The sequence below is a fragment of the Balaenoptera musculus genome, chromosome 16, assembly GCF_009873245.2.
Source record: "Balaenoptera musculus isolate JJ_BM4_2016_0621 chromosome 16, mBalMus1.pri.v3, whole genome shotgun sequence".
In the NCBI taxonomy this organism is placed as follows: Eukaryota; Metazoa; Chordata; class Mammalia; order Artiodactyla; family Balaenopteridae; genus Balaenoptera; species Balaenoptera musculus.
Window position 1 is genome coordinate 52,159,397 of NC_045800.1, and position 13,862 is coordinate 52,173,258.

The 13,862-nt window shown below is 34.8% G+C and overlaps 1 protein-coding gene across 9 annotated transcripts in view; it reads right to left on the bottom strand.

Annotated features, from left to right (window-relative positions):
- Positions 1-13,862, bottom strand: part of CCSER2 (coiled-coil serine rich protein 2) — a 154,251-nt gene that overhangs the window by 21,969 nt on the left and 118,420 nt on the right. For all 9 annotated transcript variants that reach the window (XM_036828095.1, XM_036828100.1, XM_036828099.1 and 6 more), the window contains one exon: positions 6,278-6,367. In XM_036828095.1, coding sequence (XP_036683990.1) covers positions 6,278-6,367 — 90 coding nt within the window. Of the gene's footprint in view, positions 1-6,277; positions 6,368-13,862 lie in introns of those variants that run through there.

Below are 13,862 nucleotides of genomic sequence, written 5' to 3' on the forward strand. Positions count from 1 at the left end.
GGCCCGCGCACTGCGATGAAGAGTGGCTCCCGCTCGCCACAACTAGAGAAAGCCCTCGCACAGAAACAAAGACCCAACACAGCCAATAAATAAATAAATAAAAATTTTTTAAAAAAAACAAAAAAAACAGGAGTATCTGGATTCAGGGTTTTAGAGGAAATTTCATTTCTCTCAAGATAAAGCCTAGGGAGACCAAGTAAAAACATCTTTCTGTGAACTCGAACCTTGTGGAATAAGATGAAGAACTGGGAGCCAAGTTCTTCAGAACACTTGCAGCTCTTCCCTCAGCAGCTGCTTTTTCTTAAAGCAAGAGATGAGAACAGATGAGAGTTACCACCTGAGCTTAGAGGATGGAGAATTTTTAATCTTAGCACTGAAAAGATAAAACTTTTCCTGATTCAAGAAGATTAGTTTGCTTGTGCCTGCCTCTTCTGGGAGAGCTTAGGAAGCCTCCTGGAATGGTCTTATTTGCTCTGAAAGGGGGCTGTGGCAGTTGGCACTGTAACACTGAGCTTCCTTAGTGGATGAAACTCTTTACTAGAGATTTCTGTCTTTCATAAACTCATGCCCACCTCCCACTGCCCCACTCTGAATCTACATCTGTCTCTAACTTCTCTGGCACCTTTCAAGTTCCAATCCTACATATTCAAACTCCTCTACCCTTCTGTCCTGCCAGAATCTCAATCTCAAGTGATTAAAATATATATCTAAAACCTTTAGCAGTTTTCTTACCTAATAAAATCCCTTCTCTTGGTTCTCCTATTTTCTTAACTGACATGTCATCTTCCCAGTCATCCACATTTGATAACTTACATTCATCTTCTTCCCAATCATCACACCTTTTCATCTAATCACTTTCCAAGACAACAGATTCTGCCTCAGTGATTTTCTCTCCATCTCCATGAGAGATCAAAAATCATAGGTTAGCCTCATCTCCTGGGCTATTATAATAATCTTCTAAGTAGTTTTCCCTGCCTTCACTATGTTCTCACGGGAATTGATTCAATCCTACTGGGCCCTGTGCTAAGCCACTAAGCACAGACGAAGGAATGAGACACAGCCCCTGCCTCAAGACAATCACAGTTTCTCCTCTCACATTACTCTCCCTGTAACAAAATATAGTTAAGTCTGGCCCCTGCTACAACCTTCTGCTACAGAATTAAGTTGAAAGTTCTCAGTCTAACATCTAAGTCTCTCCATAATGTGATCCGACTGTAACTCTCCAAACTTCTCTCTTTCCTCATAATAATTCTTATGTAATCATTACTACTACCACCACCAATAACTACACTAAAACATGGCAAAGTATAGTAAATGATTTAAAAAAACAGAGAGGTAACAATCCAAATGTTACAGAGTTACAATCGTAAAAGAAATTTCATCTGGCTGGTAAATTTTTATTTAATCCATGCCCAGGTACTCCTTCTGAGAAAGATAACAAGCAGCCCCTAGTGCCCAGTGATCTCATAAACAATCTCACAGAATACCATGGTTACTCTGAGACCATGGTAACATGAAAGAAAATAAGGTCACTTCATAATTTTGCCTAAGTACAGATAAAGGCAAGGTCACACTGTGCCATCCAGAAAATACTCTAGACTTTTCTACCTTCTGATAGTATCCAACCTGAGCAAACCCCTGATTCCTTAGACCCTTCCTTAAATCATCCAAGAAAAGCTCAGATCCTATAAAAGGTTCTTTCTGATACAATCTTGAGATCATTTTTCACGATGTGTGTTCTCCCTGGCTGCAACAAGTAATCCACCCAACTTGTTTTACAGATATATTCCTGGTGGGCTTTGGCTGAAGGTACATTGACACTTCACTGCTCTGAATGATCAGGATAGCTATATTTGCTTAGAAACTTTAGGACTAGGTAAGAGAAATGGTATTATTTTCTGCTATATCAGGAATATCAATGTAACTTTTTGAAAGAACCCTCTGAGCATAATACTAAAGAGACATTCTCTAGGAAAAAAATTTAGTTACATCTGACATTTAAAAAATAGTAATTTTCTAAAACATCTGTAAAAATGTTTTCGTAATTACCTAAGAACAAGAAAAGTTAGAATGTTCCAACAAATAAAGGCCTAATAAATTAGCACTCTGCTAGCATAAACGAAAAGAGGAGCAACTTTTATTACCTCTTAAGGAAGCTGATTAATTTCTTCTAAAAGATTAATTTGATCATGCTGCTTCTTGGAAACCTAACAGGATCATCCATTTCTCACTGATTGCTATCTAACATTAAATTCTAAGAGTAAAATCTCTCTATGTCCTGCCTACACCCTCATTGTGTTAAGTCAGTAAGTTAAACCCTACATTACACACATGAAATGGATACCAGCAGTGGAAAACTTTGGTGCTGTCCTTTGTTTTCTAACTACTGTGCAAACAAACTTTGTTTCTTTCAGTGGATATTTTATTTATTTTATTCATTTTTAAAAATTTATTTATTTATTTATTTTTGGCTGCGTTGGGTCTTTGTTGCTGCATGAGGGCTTTCTCTAGTTGCGGCGAGCAGGGGCTACTCTTCATTGCAGTGCGCGGGTTTCTCATTGCGGTGGCTTCTCTTGTTGCAGAGCTCGGGCTCTAGGCGTGTAGGCTTCAGTAGTTGTGGCATGCAGGCTCAGTAGTTGTGGCTCACGGGCTCTAGAGTGCAGGCTCAGTAGTCGTGGAACATGGACTTAGTTGCTCCACGGCATGTGGGATCTTCCCAGACCAGGGCTCGAACCCATGTCCCCTGCATTGGCAGGCAGATTCTTAACCACTGTGCCACCAGGGAAGTCCCTTTCAGTGGATATTTTAAACAAAGTTCCAAAAATGCCTACTTCAGTTCTGGTAATTGGTATTAGAGGATACAAATTTACATACCCTTAAATTTATGTCCAGATAAATTATTCAGCTGCTCTAATATCTATATTTCATTTGTCCCTAGCCTTGAAAAACAATTCCATTTTTCAGTTATTGGTTTCAGGTGCTATTGTTCATAAACTACAGTGTAAAAGACACACATAATAGAATTCTTGGTGTGTTGTCATACTCACATGCATGCTAAAATGTGATGTCTCAGTACAAAGATGGTTCCTATCAGCATTTAGCTCACTGAAACATAGGTCATATTCAATGTTCAATGTCTAATATTGATTAAACATTATTGCATGACCACATCATAAATATTACATGTTTATATACCAAAGTATATATATATTTCACTTAAAATACTTCTAGTGGCATATTTTAAATATAAGTAATAGTGAATATAAATAAAGAGCTTAGCAAAGAAATAAATCCCTTAATTCCCTTTGGAAATATATATAAATAGTAATGTAATGACTCTCTAATTGGGAGAAAATGGCACATCTAAGTTTAAAATCAGGACATTAATCTTACATAAAAATTAACCAATAATACTGCCCACTTCCAAATCAGAAAGGCATGTGGTCTAAAAGAAAAAGGACTTAGGAAAGAGTACTTGAGACAAATCTTTGGGTTATATTGTTCCTTATTTTAACATTTCGTCTTATCTCCCAGGCAAGGGAAAAAAAAGGAGCAGAGTTCTTTGCTAGCACATATATCGTGACTGGTAGGACTAAGTAAATTCCTTCTCCTTTGGGAATTATAAACGATTTTTTTGTATGTGATATGTCTGTGATATATTTTCCTGATTCAATATTTTCTATTTTATAAATAGTTACAATAGGAACATAGTTGACTATGACATTTTGAAATATATGTATGATCCAATAAATCTGAGTCATGCAAACCTAATTCTAAGCACAAAGGATTGCAAATAATGCTGATCATATTCCAATTCTTGAATTTATATAAATGTTATTCATATCTATTAAATATGCTATAAAGTGGATTAATCTGTGATTCAGTACTAGAAACTAATTCCAATAGAGCATTTAAATTTTATATAAAAGCATCTTTCTTAACTCCTTTGCTATATATAATAAGAGTTAGTTCTTAAAATATGAGAGGAAACTAGTATCAGGTCAAATTGTGCACAATCTGAGTTTTAACTGATCAACAACTTTCCCATTGATACCAATAAAACAGTGTTTATTCCTACACTCAATTTTCAGAGTAATCCAGGTTGGGTCATTATGTGAATCCTTTCGGTCCATCTTGCAATCCCTTCTTTGAGATTCAAGGGCATAAATAATAAGCTTTGATGGTGTGAGTCTAGAAATGTATTCTGGTATTTTGTCTTCTCTAGTTAATTTAAGATGTTCAAACAAATATTCTATAAAAGTAATTTAGAATTTACTTAATGTACAAAATAACTATTCAAATCTTCAAATACTGATGTTAAATGCTTTAAAAACGATATTGGAAATACATTTTAAAAACTTAAAATTCAGTCCAAGATAATATTATTTATAAGAACATGCTTGTACATGGATCAACAATGTCATACTATGTTTAAAATAAAGTTTTATAAGTTTATATGTTTAAAGTGAATCCTTATTTCTCACATAATCACCATTTTCCTGCATATGCCTAGTCTCTTCAAGTATTCTTGTATGAATGATTAGGCACCTTCCATGTTTTTATTCTTCTTTCCATGTTATCCATTTCACCATTTTATCTGGGTATTCTGTCCCTCAGATGAGAACATTTGGTCAGAATTTGACTTATCCATTCTTCTTCTGAAGGTACCATCTTCTACAACTCATTTTTACCTTCTTTCTCTCTTTTTTTCCCATTACCTAAATATGAACTCTATCTTTTTTATTTTCCTTCATTTCTTCCAAAAATTGCCTTCACTGACTTCCCCTTATTGTTCCAGGTGGCTTTCCTATAATCCATCTAAGTCTACTTCATCATTAACTCTAAAGATGCTTTGTCCAATATGGTATCCACTAGCCATATGTGGCTATTTACATTTAATTACAATTAAATATTATTTACAGTTATCTTCTGCAGTCACACTAGCCACATTTTCAAGTATTCAACAGTCACATGTAGCTAGTGGCTACTGCACTGGACCTCAAGGAAATTCCATGGAAGAGTGCTGATGTAGAATAGTCTCTCATTCTCAATTCTGGAACTCGTCTCTGTCTACTGACATCTTTTGCTTTCTATGATTCAACCACTACTTTCACCCTTTTCACCAAGCTTGATTCTTCCACCTAGACTTTCCCAATCCTTTGAACCTTACAGCACTTTCTACACTTTAACTATATCACATCGTCAGTTCCTTCAGTAAGCACTTGTTAATGGAAGAATCCTTATTTGTCTGTATATTTTCTTTCCCAATTCCCCACTTCTACTTCAAGAGGCTAATAACTGAGATGGGAGGGGCTCATCAAACTTTTGTTGAACAAATTAACTATTAGCTTTGTACTTTATACAGAGCATACAAAAAATAACTACTTATTAGATGAAAAGAAATAAGTATCTTATAAACTTTAAAGGCCTATAGCTAAGTTTAAAAAAAGCAGATTGTTGATTACACTCACCATTATAATTCCCTGTTCATTTGTGTTACTAGGATTCCACTGCTTAAAATAAGGCAAAAGAAGAGTCAAGGCTGGCTTATCAGGCATTCTCTTACCACGAAATACCTATTACTTGGCACCATACAATAGGATAACGATGACTGATAGCCATGATGACTCTCTGGCTCAGGCATATCCTGAGCTGAGTTCAGAAAGTGTATTTTTAATACTAAACATGTTTTGAGATGTAGTATTTTTGAAAAACAATGAAGAAGCACAGAATGTATGGTTATTTTCTACTGTTTAGAAGAAGCCATTCCCTACCCTAACTATGCCCAAAACATAACCTTTACTGTCTGTATCTTAATGCATTTATACTTCCTAATAGCCTCAATATTTATTTGAGTAATTATAATAACAGAATATATTTGAAAAGTCTCAACAAATAAAAAGAACAGGCTATATAATATATTTTCAGAGTCATATGCTGCTAAAGAGGGAAAACTGCATTTTGGACTTCTTTTTCTTGTAGGGCATGGGAAATTACTACTCTCATAAATACATGCAATAAGAGAGAGACTAGACACTCAAATAAAAAGACCTACAGTATGCAGAATGGAAAAGCTATTAAATGCACATTCATTCATATAAGACACAGAAGAGAAGCTTTAGAAAGCACAGAAACACCTAAGAACAAGAAAAATCCACTTACCTTAAAAAAAAACTGACAGCCATGGCAGATTCAAAATTATTAGAGTAAAAAGAGTAGAACAAAACATCAAAATAGTAAATGACAAGAAAAGAGGATAAGAGTATCTGTTACTTACAGGAATTCTTCTCCAGGGTGTTTGGGTATATTTATCAGCATATGTGCATTTTTCCTCTTTAGATTTTTGATGGCAGTTACACCGAGTTGCCTGAACAAAAACACAAATTTTTACATTGGTATAATTCTATATATACACATATACATACAAACAAAGTAATTAGGGTCTCTCTTAGGGGGTTAAAATATAAAGGCAAACATCAAAATCTATTCAGTAGTCTCCCATCTTTTTCACAGACTGGATTTTAGATTCACCCAGCAAGGCAAAATTTTGAATAGTCAAAATTACCATTGGCAATCTCTTATACTGCCCATACAACACACTACCTATGATTTTATGTATATAAATATATGTGTATATAGATGTAGAACATATACAGCAATATACAGTATATAAAGAATATAATAGCAAAACTTTAAATACTTCCCTAAACTATTATGGTACTACAATCACTGCAGCACAGTTTCCTAAATTCATTTTTGATGGGACTCGGCTATTAAATACCACCAGTCCACAAGTAAGGTTGTCTCTTCACCCGTGCAATGCATTTAAAAGCCCCTTTAATGATGTGTTGACTTTACTGGACTGGAATATTTTAAAGGATCTCTGCCCTTTGACAAGATCCATCTGACCATCTCAGTTCATAAATAAATTCTCTTCACATGACTTCACTCAGAGCATACTCATTCAATAATTTATACAACACAAAATAACGTGCCTATTGTGTAAACTATGGTCTCTCAAATAAATATCAAATTTTTAAAAAAGGAAAAGACTGATAATGATAATTTCTCCTTGGTGTGAAGTTGAAATATAGCCATATTATTTATTAAACAACCCCACTGGAGGTAAATATGCTTTCTTGTAGGAAAACCTACATAACAAATTCTTGATTATTGCATCAAGCTAAAGTGGTAAGTTTTTACTTTTAAAATATTTACCAATATTCAAATTTTTTCTTAATTGCAATCGGATCATCCCAATTTCCATAATCAAAATAAAATCTAATCAAAACAAAAATCTCTGTAATACAGACTTGTTTCCCATTCTTAGTACAGACATATTTCCCATTCTCAAACACGGGACAGTCATTGAAACAAAATTCAATATATACGCAGGTCAATCTAGATCTCCTGGAATTCAGTATAATAGGACTTTGTAAAGAAGAAAACAGAAAATATAAGACATTTATCTTTTTTTTTTAAACATCTTTATTGGATATAATTGCTTTACATTGTGTTACTTTCTGCTATATAACAAAGTGAATCAGCTCTATGTATACATATATCCCCATATCCCCTCCCTCTTGCAACTCCCTCCAACCTGCCCTATCCCACCCCTCTAGGTGGTCACAAAGCACCCAGCTGATCTCCCTGTGCTATGTGGCTGCTTCCCACTAGCTATCTATTTTACATTTGGTAGTGTATATATGTCCATGCCACTCTCTCACTTCGTCCCAGCTTACCCTTCCCCCTCCCTGTGTCCTCAAGTCCATTCTCTATGTCTGCGTCTTTATTCCTGTGTGCCCCTAGGTTCTTCAGAACTTTTTTTTTTTCACATTCCATATATACGTGTTAGCACACGGTATTTGTTCTTCTCCTTCTGACTTACTTCACTCTGTATGACAGACTCTAGGTCCATCCACCTCACTACGAATAACACAATTTCGTTCCTTTTTATGGCTGAGTAATATTCTATTGTATATATGTGCCACATCTTCTTTATCCATTCCTCTGCCGATGGACACTTAGGTTGCTTCCATGTCCTGGCTATTATAAATAGTGCTGCAATGAACATTGTGGTACATGACTCTTTTTTTTTTTTTTAATGTGTTTTCTTTTATTTATTTATTTATTTATTTATGGCTGTGTTGGGTCTTCGTTTCTGTGCAAGGACTTTCTCTAGTTGCAGCAAGCGGGAGCCACTCTTCATCGCGGTGTGCGGGCCTCTCACTATCGCGGTCTCTCTTGTTGTGGAGCACAGGCTCCAGAGGCACAGCCTCAGTAATTGTGGCTCACGGGCCCAGCTGCTCCGCGGCATGTGGGATCTTCCCAGACCAGGGCTCGAACCCACGTCCCCTGCATTGGCAGACAGATTCTCAACCACTGCGCCACCAGGGAAGCCCACATGACTCTTTTGGAATTATGGTTTTCTCAGAGTATATGCCCAGTAGTGGGATTGCTGGGTCATATGGTAGTTCCATATTTAGTTTTTTAAGGAACCTCCATACTGTTCTCCATAGTGGCTGTATCAATCTACATTCCCACCAACAGTGCAAGAGTGTTCCTTTTTCTCCACACCCTCTCCAGCATTTATTGTCTGTAGATTTTTTGATGATGGCCATTCTGACTGGTGTGAGATGATACCTCATTGTAGTTTTGATTTGCGTTTCTCTAATGATCAGTGATGTTGAACATCCTTTCATGTGTTTGTTGGAAATCTGTGTATCTTCTTTGGAGAAATGTCTGTTTATTTCTTCGGCCCATTTTTGGATGGGTTGTTTGTTTTTTTGATATTGGGCTGCATGAGCTACTTGTATATTTTGGAGAGTAATCCTTTGTCAGTTGCTTCGTTTGCAAATATTTTCTCCCATTCTGAGGGTTGTCTTTTCATCTTGTTTGTAGTTTCCTTTGCTGTGCAAAAGCTTTTAAGTTTCATTAGGTCCCATTTGTTTTTTTTTTTTTGCTTTTATTTCCATTTCTCTAGGAGATGGGTCAAAAGGATCCTGCTGTGATTTATGTCATAGACTGTTCTGCCTCTATGAGTTCCTCTATATCTTCCTCTAAGAGTTTTATACTGTCTGGCCTTACATTTAGGTCTTTAATCCATTTTGAGTTTATTTTTGTGTATGGTGTTAGGGAGTGTTCTAATTTCATTCTTTTACATGTAGCTGTCCAGTTTTCCCATCACCACTTATTGAAAAGGCTGTCTTTTCTCCACTGTATTCTCTTGCCTCCTTTATCAAAGATAAGGTGACCATATGTGCATGGGTTTATCTCTGGGCTTTCTATCCTGTTCCACTGATCTATATTTCTGTTTCTGTGCCAGTACCATACTGTCTTGATTACTGTAGCCTTGTAGTATAGTCTGAAGTCTGGGAGCCTGATTCCTCCAGCTCCATTTTTCTTTCTCAAGATTGCTTTGGCTATTCAGGGTCTTTTGTGTTTCCATTCAAATTGTGAAATTTTTTGTTCTAGTTCTGTGAAAAATGCCATTGGTAGTTTGATAGGGATTGCATTGAATTTGTAGATTGCTTGGGTAATATAGTCATTTTCACAATGTCAATTCTTCGAATCCAAGAACATGGTATATCTCTCCATCTGTTTGTATCATCTTTAATTTCTTTCATAAGATAGACATTAATGTCTTTTGTAAGACATTTATCTTAATGCAAGCACATTACTTATTCTATCCTGACTGCTGCAATTCCAGAAATAATGTCCTGTCTGTTGCCTATGTGTTAACATATGAAGAACAATAACCGGCAAATATTTGAATTTTCCACAATTTGGAAAATCTAGTTTTTAGTGACATTTCAATAGATAGAAAACAGCTACTCAAATCACTCCCTCTCCATCTGCATTCTTTATTGCTGACAGATTCTGTTCAGATGCTCACCTTCTATGCAGTCCCATATTCAGGGAAGTATGTATCCTCTCTTGACCCAGTGATAGATTTTGATTAGTCTGAACCAATCTGATTAATCCCATTCCTCAGTGCTTAAGGGACAAAGAACTCAAATCTAGCCAATAAAACATGAGGCAAGCCTAGGTTATTTCTAAGAAAGTGCTCTTAATTTTTTAAATTGGTACGCTACAGAAAATAGGTGCTTTTCCTATCTTTGGGAACTACTGAGTATATGACACATAGAGCTATGGCAGACATCCTGTGACCATGAAGGGGCAGCCAAGAGGATTCCAAAAAAGCTACCCTAGAACTTTGCCATTACCCAAATGACCAATTAGGAAACCATGGAAGCAGATGGGACCAATATACTTTCTTGTTATTTAAGTTTATAAATGTTCTTATTTTCAAGTCACTTTTAGTTAGATTTTTACTTAAAACTTAAAACATCATTAGATATGCACTGATTTACTAGCTGGATGATTTGGGGCAAATCATCAAATAAGAGTTATTATTTATCATGCACCCATGGGCCAACTGTAGCATTAGAGAGTTTACATATGTAGTTCATTTAGCTATCACAACCCTATATGGTCAGTATGATTTTTATTATCCTCACATATAGAAGAGGCTTAAGAGAAATTAAGTAACTTCCCTAAGAGAAGACGGCTACTAAGTTTCAGAGCCAGGATTTGAACCCAGGTCTATGCAGCTTCAGGCTGGTCATGGCTTCTCAAATATATTACATTGCTAACCTACTTAAGCTGAATTCCACTTTCTAATGTCTCCACAAAGAAAATTCTACATAATAATTTCATAAGATTATTCTGAGGATTCAATGAACAAATGCATCTAAATTAACTATCATTTAACTAGTAAACTAAGATGAAAATAAATGGGCTATCTCAGCATTTTGGAATAAGGTTCAAATAGTCACACCTCTATACCTTTCAGCTTCATTTCTGGAGCACTGCAATCTGATTTTATACCTGTATATTTCACACAAAATATGAATTTAACACATCATATTGTTGCTATATTTTTCTTAAAGTTTGCATGTAAACATAGGTTAGAGCTGAGTGCCTATTTTTGAAAAAAGATAAAATATATAGAAAGCTAGAAATGGAAAAAGACTTTAAAGCACTAGAGACTGATGGAAACTGCCAATGTCATTCAGCTAATTAATATTGAAGACAAGAGATTCAGCTAATTAGTACTGAAGAAAAGTTATCTAATTCCTATTCCATGGCTCCTCTGATGTCATTTTGCTATTTTTAGGAAGAGCAAATTAGGGATACAAGGAAAGAAAAAAACTGTAAAGAGAAAGGCAGTTTTAATTTTGGTAATCTGAAAAATGCTCTTACCTATCTCTACTTTCAGTGGTTTATAACTCTTTAAATTCTCTTGATTTGAACAAGTGACTTTCCAGTTCCACAACTAAACTAAAGGTAGGTGATGGGATCTTCCAAGATAAATACGATTTCTAAGTTTAATGTATCAAATACAGAGAATTTCGAAGCACATATCACTAAAGAGTAATGTTTTCACTTTTCTTTGCTTTTCTTCCTTTCTTTAGGATTCTCTTAGATATTTCTAAAACCTTTCTAAAAGTTATTTGTAAGGTGAGATATTGTTAAGGATAACTGGCCCAGTCTTTTCAGTAAGTCAGTACAATGAAAAAAAGAATAATCCTAAAGTAAAAGAGACTTAAGGAATAACTAGATGTAATGTACAAATGTACAGGATATTTTTAGAACTGCAGAAATCTGAATATGGACTGGATATTAGAAAATATTAAAAAATTACTATTAACTGGTTAAAGGTAATAATATTTCAGCTAGGAAGAGAACATTTCTTATTTTTTAAAGAGGCACACTGAAATTAAAAAGAACACTATTAAAACTTCTCAGCGTAAAAAGCTATATCTTTCATTATTTATTAATCATATATCAATATAAAGTGATCTCTTTTCATAATTCTTTCAGTCTCAGATTTCTTCTTCTAATTTTAATACTGCAACTTCAGTTTTTTAGATGAGAATAACTTTATTCTGTCTCACCCAACCTTTTATATTCAGCATTACTGTGCTGTTTTACTTTATCTAAATTTCCTTTATACAAAGAAATTAATGGATTTTGCTTTAAATCCTCAACAAAGCTCTCTCCATGAGATAAGGCCATTGCATTTATTATTATATTTATTACATTTGGTCTTATTTCTGTCACTTTACTTCTGCTGTTTTTAGACATCCTTGGTATTTCTCTGCTTTAGATGTCTTTTTACTTTCATCTTTTGCAAGATACATTATTCTAATCTACTATTAGTTATCTTAAAGCATTTCACAAACATTTTAATTTATCTAAGTATATAAAAAGAATAATTTTAGATACCCATTTGTAGATAAACAATTCAGTACTACTGACTTCTTCAGCATATCCCTTATCTCTTTTCTCAAACCTATTTTATTTAATCTAAATATTTACAAAAATTAATAGCAATTTAAAATTTTAATTAAAAATAATTTTTTATTTCAAAACATGTTTTTAATTAATAAATTAAAATTTTTTAACATTAAATGATATATAATTACATAAGATTAAATAATGAGCATTAAGTTTTCTCCCGTTAGTAGTTGGGAAGTTTATCCCACCTAATCTCTCTAAAGATGGTTTTCATTTCACCACTCATTCATTTAAATCTTTACTTCCTTATTCTTGAGTTATTTTTAAATTTCTCTCTCAAGCATTTGGGATGCACTATTAAATAATTTTACAAAGATAACTGGGTGGCGTATTTTTCAATACACTAAAGGTCTGAGAATGTATCTTTGTATATAAATAAAAATGCATTTAGCTATAAAATGTGAGGGTCATAACCTTTTTTTTTTTTTTTTTAATTTATTTTTTTATTTTTTTATTTTATGGCTGTCTTGGGTCTTTGTTTCTCTGCGAGGGCTTTCTCTAGTTGTGGCAAGCGGGGGCCACTCTTCATCGCGGTGCACGGGCCTCTCACTATTGCGGCCTCTTGTTGCGGAGCACAGGCTCCAGACACGCAGGCTCAGTAATTGTGGCTCACGGGCCCAGTTGCTCCACGGCATGTGGGATCTTCCCAGACCAGGGCTCGAACCCATGTCCCCTGCATTGGCAGGCAGATTCTCAACCACTGTGCCACCAGGGAAGCCCAACCTTTTTTTTTAAAGTGCACTAGATACAACTTCTTGTGCTCTGTAATAGATTTTTGCAAAATTTGAAGCTTAATTTCCTAAAAGTACCTTTTCTTCTCCCTAAAAATTGGTTGGGTTGGATTTTGTCTTTAGTTTTTAAATACAAACACTGGTCTTACTCTTCTCCTTTTTAATCTTATATTTGGTAGGCCCTCAATTTGCAATATTCGGTTATTCTTTTTTCAGATTCATAAGTTTTCTGATACCCTTAATCATAACATCTGATCCATCTGTTCTTACTATTTATTCATAAGGTGGATCTCTGATCTGACCCCAATGGCTCAGAGCTCAGTATATTATATTCTGAGTGAGATTACTCCTTCATATTGCTGCATTGCTTTGCTATGTCAAAACAAGTTTTGACTTCCAACAAAGATTTACTTTGGCTTGTTGTGATTGTTATGCCATTATATTCTTGTTATCCTGGCCTTTTATTATTACAAACCAAATTATAATTAAATTCAAGATACAGCACATACAGTTTTCATATGGAACTAACATTTGATATCATAACAATTATAAAATTATAAAGATTCAGACATATCTCTGAGAGATCACTCAGTATCATCCATGGGCAAGAAACATTTTTTTTTAGAACAGCCATTCTAACAGACAGCCATTCAGATTCCTAAGACTAAACACCCAGGTTCATTCCTCAACAACATGAATGTAAATTGGTGAATTTCAAATACCCAAAACAGAGGCAACTGAAAATGGATTGAGTTTTTCACCTTGAAA